This window comes from Cyprinodon tularosa, unplaced genomic scaffold, assembly GCF_016077235.1.
Source record: "Cyprinodon tularosa strain WSP-4 unplaced genomic scaffold, ASM1607723v1 ctg1086, whole genome shotgun sequence".
Lineage (NCBI taxonomy): Eukaryota > Metazoa > Chordata > Actinopteri > Cyprinodontiformes > Cyprinodontidae > Cyprinodon > Cyprinodon tularosa.
In genome coordinates, this window is record NW_024037878.1 from 7,877 (window position 1) to 20,812 (window position 12,936).

General features: G+C 39.9%; 2 protein-coding genes across 2 annotated transcripts in view; one reads left to right on the forward strand and one right to left on the reverse strand.

Annotated features, from left to right (window-relative positions):
- Positions 1–1,888: 1,888 nt before the first annotated feature.
- Positions 1,889–9,838, reverse strand: LOC119788021. Its single transcript, XM_038292139.1, has 7 exons — positions 9,700–9,838; positions 9,532–9,561; positions 9,254–9,337; positions 9,114–9,167; positions 8,693–8,743; positions 2,066–2,247; positions 1,889–1,987 (listed from the first exon to the last, which is right to left on the reverse strand). Exons 1-7 carry the CDS (start codon positions 9,821–9,823, stop codon positions 1,889–1,891), a joined length of 624 nt encoding a protein of 207 aa, XP_038148067.1. The 5' UTR covers positions 9,824–9,838.
- Positions 9,839–11,453: 1,615 nt separating this feature from the next.
- Positions 11,454–12,936, forward strand: part of LOC119788056 (sickle tail protein homolog) — a 46,115-nt gene continuing 44,632 nt past the window's right edge. Inside the window, exon 1 of the mRNA XM_038292184.1 lies at positions 11,454–11,591. Coding sequence (XP_038148112.1) covers positions 11,454–11,591 — 138 coding nt within the window. The remainder of the gene's footprint in view (positions 11,592–12,936) is intronic.

Below are 12,936 nucleotides of genomic sequence, written 5' to 3' on the forward strand. Positions count from 1 at the left end.
ACACACCAAAGGCCACACACTGGATCTGGTTATTACAGACAGTGCTTCCATCACCAATCTGCAGGTACATGACTTAGGCATGTCAGACCACAACAGCATCTCCATGGAACTGTCCTTAGCAGGCCCGTACAATAAAACAAAACGTCAGATCCATTTCAGAAACCTAAAAGCAATAGATGGCAACCTCCTCAACCAGGACATACAAAACATCTCACTTGACCCACAGTTCACATCAATTAATGGATCTGTTAACTACTACAATTCCAGCCTCCATAATATCCTGGAATCTCATGCACCTCTAAAAACAAGAACAGTTCACTTTTCCAAATCAGCCCCCTGGTACACCATAGAGCTCCGCAAAATGAAAACTGCTGGCCGTGCCCTGGAGCGGAAATACACCTCCACTGGACTACAAGTTTTCAGACAGGCTTACCGTGAACATCGAACATCATATGTCAGAGCACTCACCACAGCCAGATCCCAATATTTCTCACAAAAAATCTCAAACAGCACTGGAAACCCAAAACAACTATTCTCAACAATAAATTTTCTGCTCAAACCTCCCACACATGCACATGTCGATAATAGTACTAGTCAGTGTAACAGATTTATGGACTTCTTCAAAACAAAGGTAGCATCAATCCGGTCAGCCTTCCCTGTTACAGCCCCATCACCATCACCCGCTGACGGCAGTCCCTCAACCCAACACAATACTTTCTCAGTTTTCTCAGACGTCACGCAGACAGAGGTGGAGAAGATCTTAAAAAGCATGAGGCCATCCACCTGCGTGCTGGACCCTCTCCCCACTGCACTACTAAAAAATCACATCACAGCCATCAGTCCATTAATCACAGCAATAATTAACCAGTCATTACACTCCGGTCAGGTTCCTCCAGCTCTCAAAACTGCAGTCATTCGCCCCCATCTGAAAAAGCCCTCACTCGACCCTGAAATCCTGGCCCACTACAGACCCATTTCAAACCTGCCATTCCTATCCAAAGTTCTGGAAAAAGTTGTAGCAGCTCAACTCCACAGTCATCTTCACACCCATAAACTATATGAAAAATTTCAGTCTGGTTTCCGATCAGCACACAGCACAGAGACAGCCCTGGTCCGCGTCATGAATGACCTACTCATGACTGCGGACCAGGGCTCACCATCACTCCTCCTCTTACTGGACTTATCATCTGCCTTTGATACCGTTGACCACACCATCCTACTCCATCGTCTTCAGACCACAGTTGGACTCTCTGGAACCACACTCAACTGGTTCCAGTCATATATCACGGGAAGGTCCGAATTTGTTGCCATAGGACAGTCCAATTCATCACCCCATACAGTCAGCTGCGGAGTGCCTCAAGGGTCGGTCCTTGGGCCGACCCTTTTCACCATCTACATGCTCCCACTCGGTCAGATAATCAAAAAACACAAGGTATCTTTTCATTGTTATGCAGATGACACCCAGTTGTACATAAAAATGGACTCCACTTCTCCCACAGTTCTGCCATCTGCTTTTCACTGCTGCCTGGAGGAGATAAAGACATGGATGGCTGAAAACTTTCTACAGCTCAACAGCAGCAAAACAGAAGCCATTCTCATTGGCACCCCACACCAAACCAAGTCCTTCTCCCTAAACAGTATCCCTATCTTCGGTCAAAACATCCCTCTGTCCTCATCTGTCACAAACCTTGGTGTCAAATTGGATCCACATCTCACGTTTGACTCCCACATACGTCACCTCTGCAAGGTCTCTTTCCTCCACCTCAGAAACATCGCCAAACTCCGCCCCTCCCTTTCCCAACCCGACGCAGAAAAGCTAATCCATGCCTTTGTCTCCTCCAGATTGGACTACTGTAATGCCCTCCTCGTCGGGGTCCCTGGCAAAAGTCTACAAAAGCTGCAGCACATCCAGAACTGTGCTGCCCGGGTCCTGACGAGGAGGCGCAAACACGAACACATCACTCCAGTCCTCAGGTCCCTTCATTGGCTGCCCATCCAACACAGAATAGATTACAAACTTTGCCTCCTCACTCACCAGTGCATACATGGAACTGCCCCGGCTTACCTCAAGGAACTCCTCACACCTCACACCGCCTCCAGAACCCTCCGCTCCACCACCTCCACCCACCGACTGCACCAGCCAAGAGTCAAGCTCTGCACAATGGGAGATAGGGCCTTCCAGGCAGTTGCCCCACAACTCTGGAATGGCCTCCCAGAGTCCCTTAGGGTCCCACAGAGTGTGGAGGCCTTCAAGAAAGGCCTCAAGACATTTTTATTTAAAAAAGCCTACGAACATTAGTTAGTATTTTATCTGTGTGGTTTTATGGTTATTTTACTGTTTTGTTTTTACTACGTATGTTATTTTACTGTAATGTCTCATTTTAACTATGTATACCGTTTTTATTATACGGTTTTGTTTTAACTATGAATTTTGTAGCACTTTGAGATTTTTTTTTAAATGTAAAGTGCAATACAAATAAAATGTATTATTATTATTATTATCTTGTTTCTTTAAATGTGTTTTGTTTATCTTTATGATGTCCTTGAGTGTGGAGAAAGGCCTAGCTGTCTTATTATTATTATTAATATTATTATTAAAAAAACTTTGCAGATATTGCCGCATCATAAGATGCACATAACCAGCAGACAAAAATAAAAATCATTTGTAGAAATGATAAAACATCTTTAAAGGAAATAAAACTGAACATAAAACATCTTTAGAAACAGTTTTCCTTAGATAACTTTGAATCAATCTGACTGGATGATCTGGTGAACTGGAAAGTGACCTTAGATGACATGATGGGAATTGGAGCTATAGAAATAAACTGAATAGAATTGAAAATTAGGCATCATATGCAGAGAAGTGTAAATATTTTTAATTTAAACATTTTATTATCCTATTTATACCAGAATTTCCCCATTGTGGGACAATAAAGAGATTATCTATACTACTCTATTTACCCCCTTTGGATCAGACTTGATGATGAGAGGCCTATTTAGATTTGATATAATTCAAAATTAAAGAAAAAGCACAGCTTAAGCTCGCATTTACTATTTTAAATGTACTGTATAATGTATATATCTGAAATCCCCATTCTACAGTTAGCTGTAGATTTTATGCATGAGTTTTTACTATTATTATTATTCCATAGCTTTAAAATATTTCACTTATTTCTGTATCCTCTCTTTTGAAAATAAATAAATGCCAAGAAAATTATATATATCTAAAAGGCAATTGTGATTAAAGATATTTTCTTGGGTTAAATGTTACAGCAGTAGCTAAGAAATTAAAAAATTCCTTTCACTGCGTAATCTAGAACATTCATTAAAATATCAGATATTTATTAAACGTTCTTTATTTCGATCCTTTCTTCCTTCTGTTGCATAAAAATCACTTTCTGATATTAACAGTCTGCCATGATTAGACAAGCTAGTATAAACCAGTCACGCATATTTTGTTCAAATTAAGAATTCTTATTTAGCAGAAACATTAAGCTGCATGTGCAACAGGAGGATGCTAACAATCCCACCGAAACAAGCCTATTCAGATAAACTGATAAATAAAGCTCACCATGCCGTGGATGTAGAAACATGTGAACTAGAATGAGACTCACTGCAACAACAAAAAAATGCCTTAATGGAGGAAAAAAAATCACAACTAAGATGCTTGAAAAAAGCGAAACAAACTGTTGATCTGGTGGAATTGCTGGATTCTAAGGCTAGAGAATCCATCAGTCCAACTGCAGAGAAAAACAGTTTTTAGCTAAAGTACAACAAGAGGTTCAGAAAAACTAAACTATTGTAAAAAAAAAAACAAAATAAAAATAAAAAGCTGATCATCAACCTTTTATAAGGCTAAATTCTAGGAAACATCTTTTATTTAGAACCCTGGCAGGTCAAACAAGTTATATAATCCACTGTGTGTTTGGACTAAATTCTTTTGAAGGACACTTATTTCATAATACTTTCCTGTCACTGATAGTAATGAGCCGATATTCTGCATGTGCAAACTCACACTGATGATTTAAAACCGCCTCGTTTCTTATAGGGAAAATAAACTCTTTTTTGCAATAGAAATGTAACAGTTGCCAATCTGCTTTATCTAAGCTGCAGGTTCCACCTGTTGCTGATTTAAAATAGCGTTGCTGATAGAAAGCAACAGAAAGTATCCTTGAACGATCTGAGTCAAGGTCAAGGTTAAGGATAATAAACATATTTGTATTAGTTGCCAATTTTTATCTGATAATCATGTAACTCTCAGCCCTTTGTACCTTTAACAGTGAGCGTCATTTATGGCAGCAACATATGCATGAATTTTACATCTAAAATAAAATGCAATTATATCTATTATCTATAACACCGAAGATAAAAAGTGATTTTTTTTTAAGTTAAGTGCAATATTTTCAAAAGGGAAACTTGTGGTATTTCTATTAAAATAGCAGAGGTGATTGCTGTTGCATCTGATCTATTTTATTTGCAATAAGGTCGTCTTTAACTCGGCTCCATATTAGGTGGTAAAATTATTATCTACTTACTGACATTTGCATTATATCGACATTTAAATACGACTTCCCTACGACTTTAAAGCACCTTTTAGAAAAGGCAAAGAAGAATCAGGGATTCACATAGAAAATAATAGAATATAGTCTATGTTTTCTAGATGTTTGTTCATCTGCATAGGTGCTCTTAAATAAACACATTCTCAGAAAATTAAAAAAATATAAAGTTAACTAATAGCTTCTCCATTATTTAACTGGTACATATCTTTTTAGGGATGTGACTCAATATTGGACCATGAAAAACAGATTAACCTTCACAACGCCTCATAAGGGCAGGATTTAAAGTAAACCTGGACATGAAATGATGCCTTGTTTTTATAAAGTGTTTTATAATTTTTTTTTGCTGTTGGCATTCATATAAATATACTGGTGTGCAGAGATGGCAAAAGTACTCACTTTCCGTACTTGAGTAAAAGTACAGATACTTGTGTTAAAAAATACTCTGGTAAAAGTGGAAGTACTGATTAAACTTCTTTACTCAAGTAAAAGTAACAAAGTACAGGCTTGTAAATTTACTTAAAGTATAAAAGTAAAAGTAGAAACCACTTTTTTCATGCCGTTGCCTACATTTTAAATGGATGTCTGCCAATAGGACTAGATCTCCGTTGTGTTCATTTTCAATCATCTCGTCGTCCATGCTACTATGCTAACGCCACCGCCACCAAGCTGCAATGATTTGTGATTTTTCTGTCGATTCATCTTGTAGTGGTGCGTCAAATGCAATGTAGATTCCCATCCAATTAGATTGAATTTGGTATTGATGACGTGAAAAATAATAACGGTAACTCCATTGAAATGATTCAAAACTAAAGTAACGAGACAATTTTTTAAAAATGTAAGGAGTAGAAAGTACAGATATTTGTGTAAAAATGTAAGGAGTAGAAGTAAAAAGTCGCCATAAAAATAAGTAGTAAAGTAAAGTAAAAATATCAGAAAAATCTACTTGAGTACAGTAACAAAGTATTTGTACTTCGTTACTTCCCATCTCTGCTGGTGTGATAACTTAGTATGCATTTGATTGGCTTTTGGTATATGTCTATTTTGAATTTATAGCGCCCCCTGGAGAAAAGTCCACCAGCCGCCGCTGTGTCTCACTAGATATTAGTCCTATGGGGGGGGGGGGCAGGTCTTTGGCTCTTCACAACCACTATTGAGCATTTTTCCTCTGGATAAACTTTACATACAAAGGTTCACTCTCACAATCAACTACAGGTGTTTGGTTCCAGGTACTCAGAGATTCACTTCCACACAGAAAGACCATATTCTGATCTTCAGGTAACACAGTAAACATGTCAGATTAAATGCTACTTATACTTCAGCGATAGTATCTAGGTGTTACTTTGTTCTATCTATACTATATCCGTTGGTTGTTCTGTTCTTTTTCCATCTCTTTGCAGGTGATGAAGCAGACTGAAAATGTTTTATCATTATCTCCCTTTTTTCTCCTCTTTTCTTTCTTTCTCCTTTTTTCCTGTTTATCCTTTCCTGTTCTACATACATTGCAGTGTCCATATAATCTGTAATACTCCCTGCATAATTGTAATAAAGCTATTTATATGCATAAATCAAGCGGAACACGATGGCGATAGCCGTACTGCTCCACTTGTGAAAGTAAAATTTGTTGGGCTCTTTTTGGCATCAAGACAATTATTCTTATTGCCACATCACCAGACAGGACACTGGGGAATAATAAAAAATAAAATAATAATCAATATGTGCAAATGTATATTGATTTACCCATTAGAGTACCAGCAGTTGGAGCAAAGTGTCTGGTAGCTCTTTAATTATTGATATCTCAGTGCCTTTAGAGGTAACCTCTCCTCAGGGTCAGTTGTTTCCAACATGACCTCACGTAACCCCAGCTGCATATATTTTGCTCCATAGCTTTAACTTTGAAAAAAAAGGATTAGCTAAATGAAAAAAAAAGTGATGACATCATCTGTTCCTACAGAATTCATGTATTTATGCGGTAAAAAGTATTTTGTTTTCAGTCATATTGCTGACATGTTTTGGTCCATGTTGTTCTGTGAGTTCATACTACAGTAACCTGGAGCTGTTCACCTCCTCTCAGGTCACTTGGGGGCAAATGACATCGTCTAAGCCGATGGCACATATTACCCAATCAGACAAGCAAAAGCATTCCCTGAATGTGTTTGGGGGAACTTGCTGTTAAGATGCGCCACATGCTAACTGTCGCTATCTGTTGTACTTTAGTTGGGCATCTTTTAACTTAGGAAATCCCATTCCTCAAATCACTGATGGATCCTAGTGGATCTCAATTTTAATTTCTTTAAAGAGCTCGCTAGAATCTTCTTTTGTTGGGCTGCTATAATATATATATTTACTATACTATATAACTATATTTACTTTCTATTTCCTTTACTATCTATTTCCATCGTTAGACCCAATGTCAGTGTCTTCCAGTCAGTCTGGGATAGCCAGACTAACGTCAGTCTGCAGACTCCCACAGTCCAAAAACATGACTGTTAATTGGTTAATTGGTTTCTCTAAATCCTCCTTAGGTGTGAGTGTGAATGGTTGTTTGTCCTGTTTGTCTCTGTGTTGCCCTGCGATGGACTGGAGACCTGTCCAGGATGGACCCCGCCTCTCTGTCCAGGGTGGACTCCGCCTCTCGTCCGTAGACAGCTGGAGACCAGCATCCCTCGGCACCCCAGCTGGGATAAGCGAGACAAAAAATGGGTGGAAATTAGATCATCTTGGGTTTCAGGTTTAGCTCAGCTGCAGAACCTAATACCCTGTTTCTTAAAAATCTCTTGTTCATGTATTTCTGAGTTACAGGTCAGTTTTAAGAGTAAAATAACCATTTAAGTTCTTAATGGCCGGTGAAGGGTGATGTATTAGGGGCTAAGATCAGGCTGTAGGGCAGGCCTGCCCAAAGGACAGCTGTCCTGCAGGTTTTAGAGGGTTTCTGCTTCAGCAATATATCTATACCTATATTTATTGTTATATCTTAGGTTTTTTTTTTTGTTTTTTTTTATGCTATGGTTCATTATATTGAGAGGACTGCAATTTCATCTGTGTTGTATGTTTACCATGTAGCACATTTGACAATATAGTTGAGTTGAACAAATATGATTCTGATGATTGCATTTCAGGAAAAGTCGTTTTAATCAGGAATCGATGAAAATCAGTCGTGCTGAAGCAGCCAAACCTCTAAAACTGACCATTAGTTGAGCTGGATGCACACTTTGTTCTGTGTTCACAGAATAAAGTGTAATAGTCTGAACTTATTTGGCACCCCTAATGGGGGGTCTGAATAATACACTCCCACATCCACAAACTGTACAAAGATGCTGTCCATCAGAGGTCCTGTTTTTATTTTATTCCTTCAAGGCGTAACAACTGCTGTAACACTGAAGCTACATTCACTCTAACCATTACCATGAATAAATAATTGAATTATAAAACATTACAGTCAAAACAAAAACCAGTGGGATTCATTAAATCCTCCAACAGTTAAAAAGGAAAAGTTAGATACTCATTGATAGAATCGGCGCTGAGTTAACCACCGATTTATGATGCAGATAAGATAAAAGTGAAAACAGAAACCCGGCATTTAAAACATCATTGGGAATTGGAATAAAGATGTAGGAAGGACAAAGGTCTCAAACCATAACTCTTTAATTTGACCTGCGTTTGAGTGCGAGTTTAGGCGCCTTGCATCAGAAAGAAAATCCGATTTCTTACATCCTCACTTAGTTCCTGTCCCCAGAAACATCCTGTTAGCACCAGCATTGGAAGGACTGCATGAGCGTGGCATCGCAGAGGATGTAGATGTAGCAAGATTTAAAAAAATAAAAAACAACTAAGGTGGGAAGTTTACACTTTACTGTGAAATATAACATTGAGTGTAAAGCAGTGTTTGTGTTTTTAGTTTTACAAACTAAAAGTGAGTGATTTTGTAATGGATAGCTTTGATAAATCAGTTTAATATGGAAGAAAAACAGTCCTATTGGAATCTGACTTTTTTGTACACTGTATTTTAAACACTGAATTATTTTTGCATGTATTTTCATTGTATATTTGTTGCCATGGCGGCGCTCCAAAGCAGCGGCCAAGAACGGCTCCTCTTGACCAGGGGCGTGTCCAGACATTTTTGATAGGGGTGGCACCAGTGGGGCACTGATTTATGCAGGGGTGACATGAAGTATGAGCAGGACCGCCTGCGCACAGACATATACACTCACATATGCACGCACACATGCACACAAGAAAATACACACCCACATCTAGACTTTGGTATATGTATATATATATATATATATATATATATATATATATATATATATATATATATATATATATATATATATACGTATTGATATTTGCTTGATGAAACTGTGCAAAACTTGGTAGAGGTACAGACTGTACAAAACAAATATAGCTTACCTTACCATGCCAACATAAGTAAACAATGCACATTTGAAAAAAAAAAAACCTATAAAGTTTTTAAACACCAGTATTATTCGTATCCTGATCTAAATAAAAGCAGATACTGTGATGTTAATTTAAAAAAAGGTAAATCATACATACTATGCTGCATGTGTGATGGTGAAGGGCCCTCATCACAAGAATCTTCACCTGATTCTGCAATAACACATAGGTTGTCATTAGAATGAAAATGGGCCTAAGTATATTATACTTCATATGAAAAATGAATTGTTGAGACCTACCAATAGGTCCCGGCTGGCTATAAGAGGCTCCCACACCACTATCCCCCTGTGGATGGCCTGCAAGAACCTCAGCACTGGACACACCTGTAGCAATACAGAGATTTTATCAGTTCTTTATAATTCAAAATTTCAAATTGTCACATTTAGGCTTTTCACACCAGTATTGTTTAAAAATTGTCTACACGCTTAATGACAGTATATGACACTGTAGTATATTTGAAATATCTCAGTTCGAATCAATGCACATAATGTTTTAAAGAAGGTAAATTCATACATACCCTGATGTGTATGTGATGTTGAGGGTGACTCTATAATAATACATAAGCTGTGATTAGAATGATAATACAATCAGCCTTTCCTAAGTAAACTAAGAGGTATGGTACAATCAAACCAAATTAGTAAGTTCAAACATGAGAACAAACTTGAACTATCAGGATTTCACCTACCAATGTGTACAGCTGAGGCTGAAGGCTGGCTCTCATCCTGTGACTGACTGCTCTGCCCCTGCTCTGGCTCTATCTTAGATTTCTTCCTTGCGAAGAAATCTTTAATATTCTGACTTCTTTTCATACTGTAATAGTCCCATAATGCACGACATTCTTATATGTTGTACAATAACTAATTGTGCACACACAAGAATGAAAATTAAATGTAAATGATGTTATATGGGTCTAATATAACAGTTTTACTAAGTACAGAATAGCTAAATGTTAGCGTTAGCATCGTTGACAGTCAAAACAGTGTTTTCTAACGAGATGAGGAGACGACAGCCGTGTGCCAATTATAATAAAACAAATAAAACAAGACGGGGTACATGTTTAGCTTATTACCGTTACAGCTTCTAACTACAGGCACAGTAAGTGTAGTAAAATGTAGGCAACTCACATATTTCACAACGTCGCGCCAGAGACGTGCTGCTTTCTGATAGACTGGAGAATGTATTCACCTGTAGGTTCATCAACGTCTTCTTCGTGCCTTCTTCAACTTCAACTCAAAACAAGAGCGCATTTTACGTTCAGTGCAGTGGCCCGCCTCTGACTGGGCATATAGCCAATCATATTTTAAAATTTTGGGGTGGCACTTGGGGTGGCCAATCAGATTTCAGGGGTGGCCTGTGCCACCCAAGGCCACTCCCTGAACACGCCAGTGCTCTTGACAAATTCACATAATATGCCGCTTAAAACGATAGACTAGACATCAAACCGGCATCTATGATCGCCAACGCCTGCTAGAGCTACGCTCACAGAATGTTTTAAATCCAGACATTTTTGACAGTTTAAAAAGCTGAGGAGTGCTACGGACGGATCTCAAAAAAACAACGGCGGAACGTAACTGCCGAAGGAAGAGATGCGCGAGACGGAGAAAGCGAGGATGTAGAGGGGGGCTAACTGTGAAGCTAAGGAGAAATCCTCACAGACCTCCGGTTCCATCAATCCTGCTCTCTAACATTCGGTCATTGGAAAACAAAATGGATAATCTCCGACTGGAACTGTCATCTAGGAAGGAGTCATGGCTGCATCCAGCAATACCGGACGATGCTATTAGCCTGGAGGGGCTAACGCTATACTGCGCCGATAGGAACAAAGAACTAAGCGGTAGACTCGGGGGGGGGGGGGGGGGGGGGGGGGCTCTGTGTTTACATCAACAACAGCTGGTGTAAAAATGCTAGATCAGTCTCCAGCTTCTGGAGTTTCTGACTGTTAACTGCAGGCCGTTCTATCTGCCCAGAGAGTTCAGTGTGGTTAGCATCACTGCTGTTTATGTGCCCCCCCCCAGCGCTAACACTAAAGAGGCCATGAAGACTCGATACCAGGCTACCTCTGAGCTCCAATCTGCACACTGAGGCTGTTTACATCATTGCTGGGGATTTTAACCAGGCTAACTGGAAGACTGTTCTCCCTCATTTCTACCAACATGTGGACTTTTCAACTCAGGGTGAAAACATTTTAGACCTGGTTTACTCTGACATCAAAGATGCATTCAGAGCAGCCCCCACCTCGGGTCATTAGATCACCTATCTGTCATACTAATCCCTGCATATAAGCCCCAGCTGACCAGGGCTAAACCGACAGTTAAAGAGGTCAGAGTGTGGTCTGAGGGGGCCATGGAGACACCCCAGGACTGTTTTGAATGCTCTGACTGGAACATCTTCAAGGCTGCAGCAACATATGACAACTTATTAAATATAGATGAGTATGCCATGACTGTGTCAGGCTACATCAACCAATGCATTGAGGACGTCAGCATCAAAAAGAGCATCACCACCCGGGCCAACCAACCACCCTGGATAAATGGAGAGGTTCAGAAAATCGCTAAAAGAGCCAAACTCAGCTTTCAGGTCTGGAGATAAAGAGGCACTGAGAACAGCGCGTGACAACTTAACCTCCTAACATCCACCTCATTTTGGGTAACCCTCGCCTATTTTACATACCCAAATGGGAAAGCAAATAACTTAGGAACTGTACATCGAAATGGTAAATGGTAAATGGTAAATGGCATGTACTTATATAGCGCCTTTATTCAAGTTAGGAGACTTGACCAAAGCGCTTTACACTACATTCATTCACCCATTCACACACACACTCACACACTGATGGTGGCAAGCTACATTGTAGCCACAGCTGCCCTGGGGCTCACTGACAGAAGCGACAAGTGAAGAAGAAATGACAAGTGCAATACATTATTTGAAAGCTAACACCCTCTAATTTCCTAATATACTATACATTAAAATTGGGTGACTAGAACACAGACCGACCTGCATCAGTTCAAACATGACTGAAAGTTGTTTTTGGAAATGATAGAACAGCAGTAATAAAGACATTCTTGAGAAAAGGCAGGTTTTATTGTTTTATATTTGTCAACCACAAATGCAGAACATTTCCGACCTGTAGCTATAACAGTTCCAGAGCTGTGGGCTATGGAGCTTTTGGCGTCACTTTGGAGCTGCGCACAATGGCTCCACCTGCTGTTACAAATTTTACCGGTGGAATTTTATGCATTCTGAATTATTAGCCCCACTCAAGGTCCAGTTTTAAGAGGTTAAACCAGATCAGAACAACCATTAGATCAGTGAAGCAGAAGATCCAGGATCTTTTCCTTGACGACAGCAACACCAGGAGGATGTGGAAAGGCATTGGGATGATCACAGATTACAACCCCCCCTCCCCCGCGGTAGATGCAGCAAACACTGACTTCCTAAATGAACTGGACAACTTCTTTGGAAGGTTTGAGGCACTAAACAGCCTCCAGCAGTGAAAGCTGTTCCACACCAGGGGGAGGAGCCACTAAACCTTGACGTAGCTGAAGTGAGGAAAACTCTGAGGAGAGTCAACCCAAGGATAACACACCTGGGCAGGTGTATAAGGAGTGGTCAGATCAGCTGGCTGGTGTCCTCACAGACATCTTTAACACCTGGCTGGACCAATCCATAGTGCCAGCATGCTTCCAGTCTGCCTCCATTATTCCAGTCCCAAAGAAGCCTCAGGTCGCCTCCCTCAATGATTAGCGGCCTGTCGCTCTCACTCCCATCATGATGAAGTGCTTCCAAAGGCTGGTTAAAGAACACATCGTCTCCAGTCTGAGGAACATGAAGCTCACTAGAGTGAAACCCGCTGCCTTGGATATTTGGGCAATTTAGTGCTGAAAGCCCTAAAAAGAAAAGGAGACGACGTATTTGGACAAAG

What these genes read in the sequence shown, in the direction of transcription:
- LOC119788021 (XM_038292139.1), bottom strand. Translation starts at nt 9,823, where the DNA reads ATGAAAAGAAGTCAGAATATTAAAGATTTCTTCGCAAGGAAGAAATCT. An exon ending in TAGCCAGCCGGGACCTATTG is followed by an intron (nt 9,168 to 9,253) that starts GTAGGTCTCAAC and finishes GTGTTATTGCAG; the next exon opens with AATCAGGTGAAGATTCTTGT. An exon ending in GGTGTGAGGAGTTCCTTGAG is followed by an intron (nt 1,988 to 2,065) that starts GTAAGCCGGGGC and finishes TTGGATGGGCAG; the next exon opens with CCAATGAAGGGACCTGAGGA.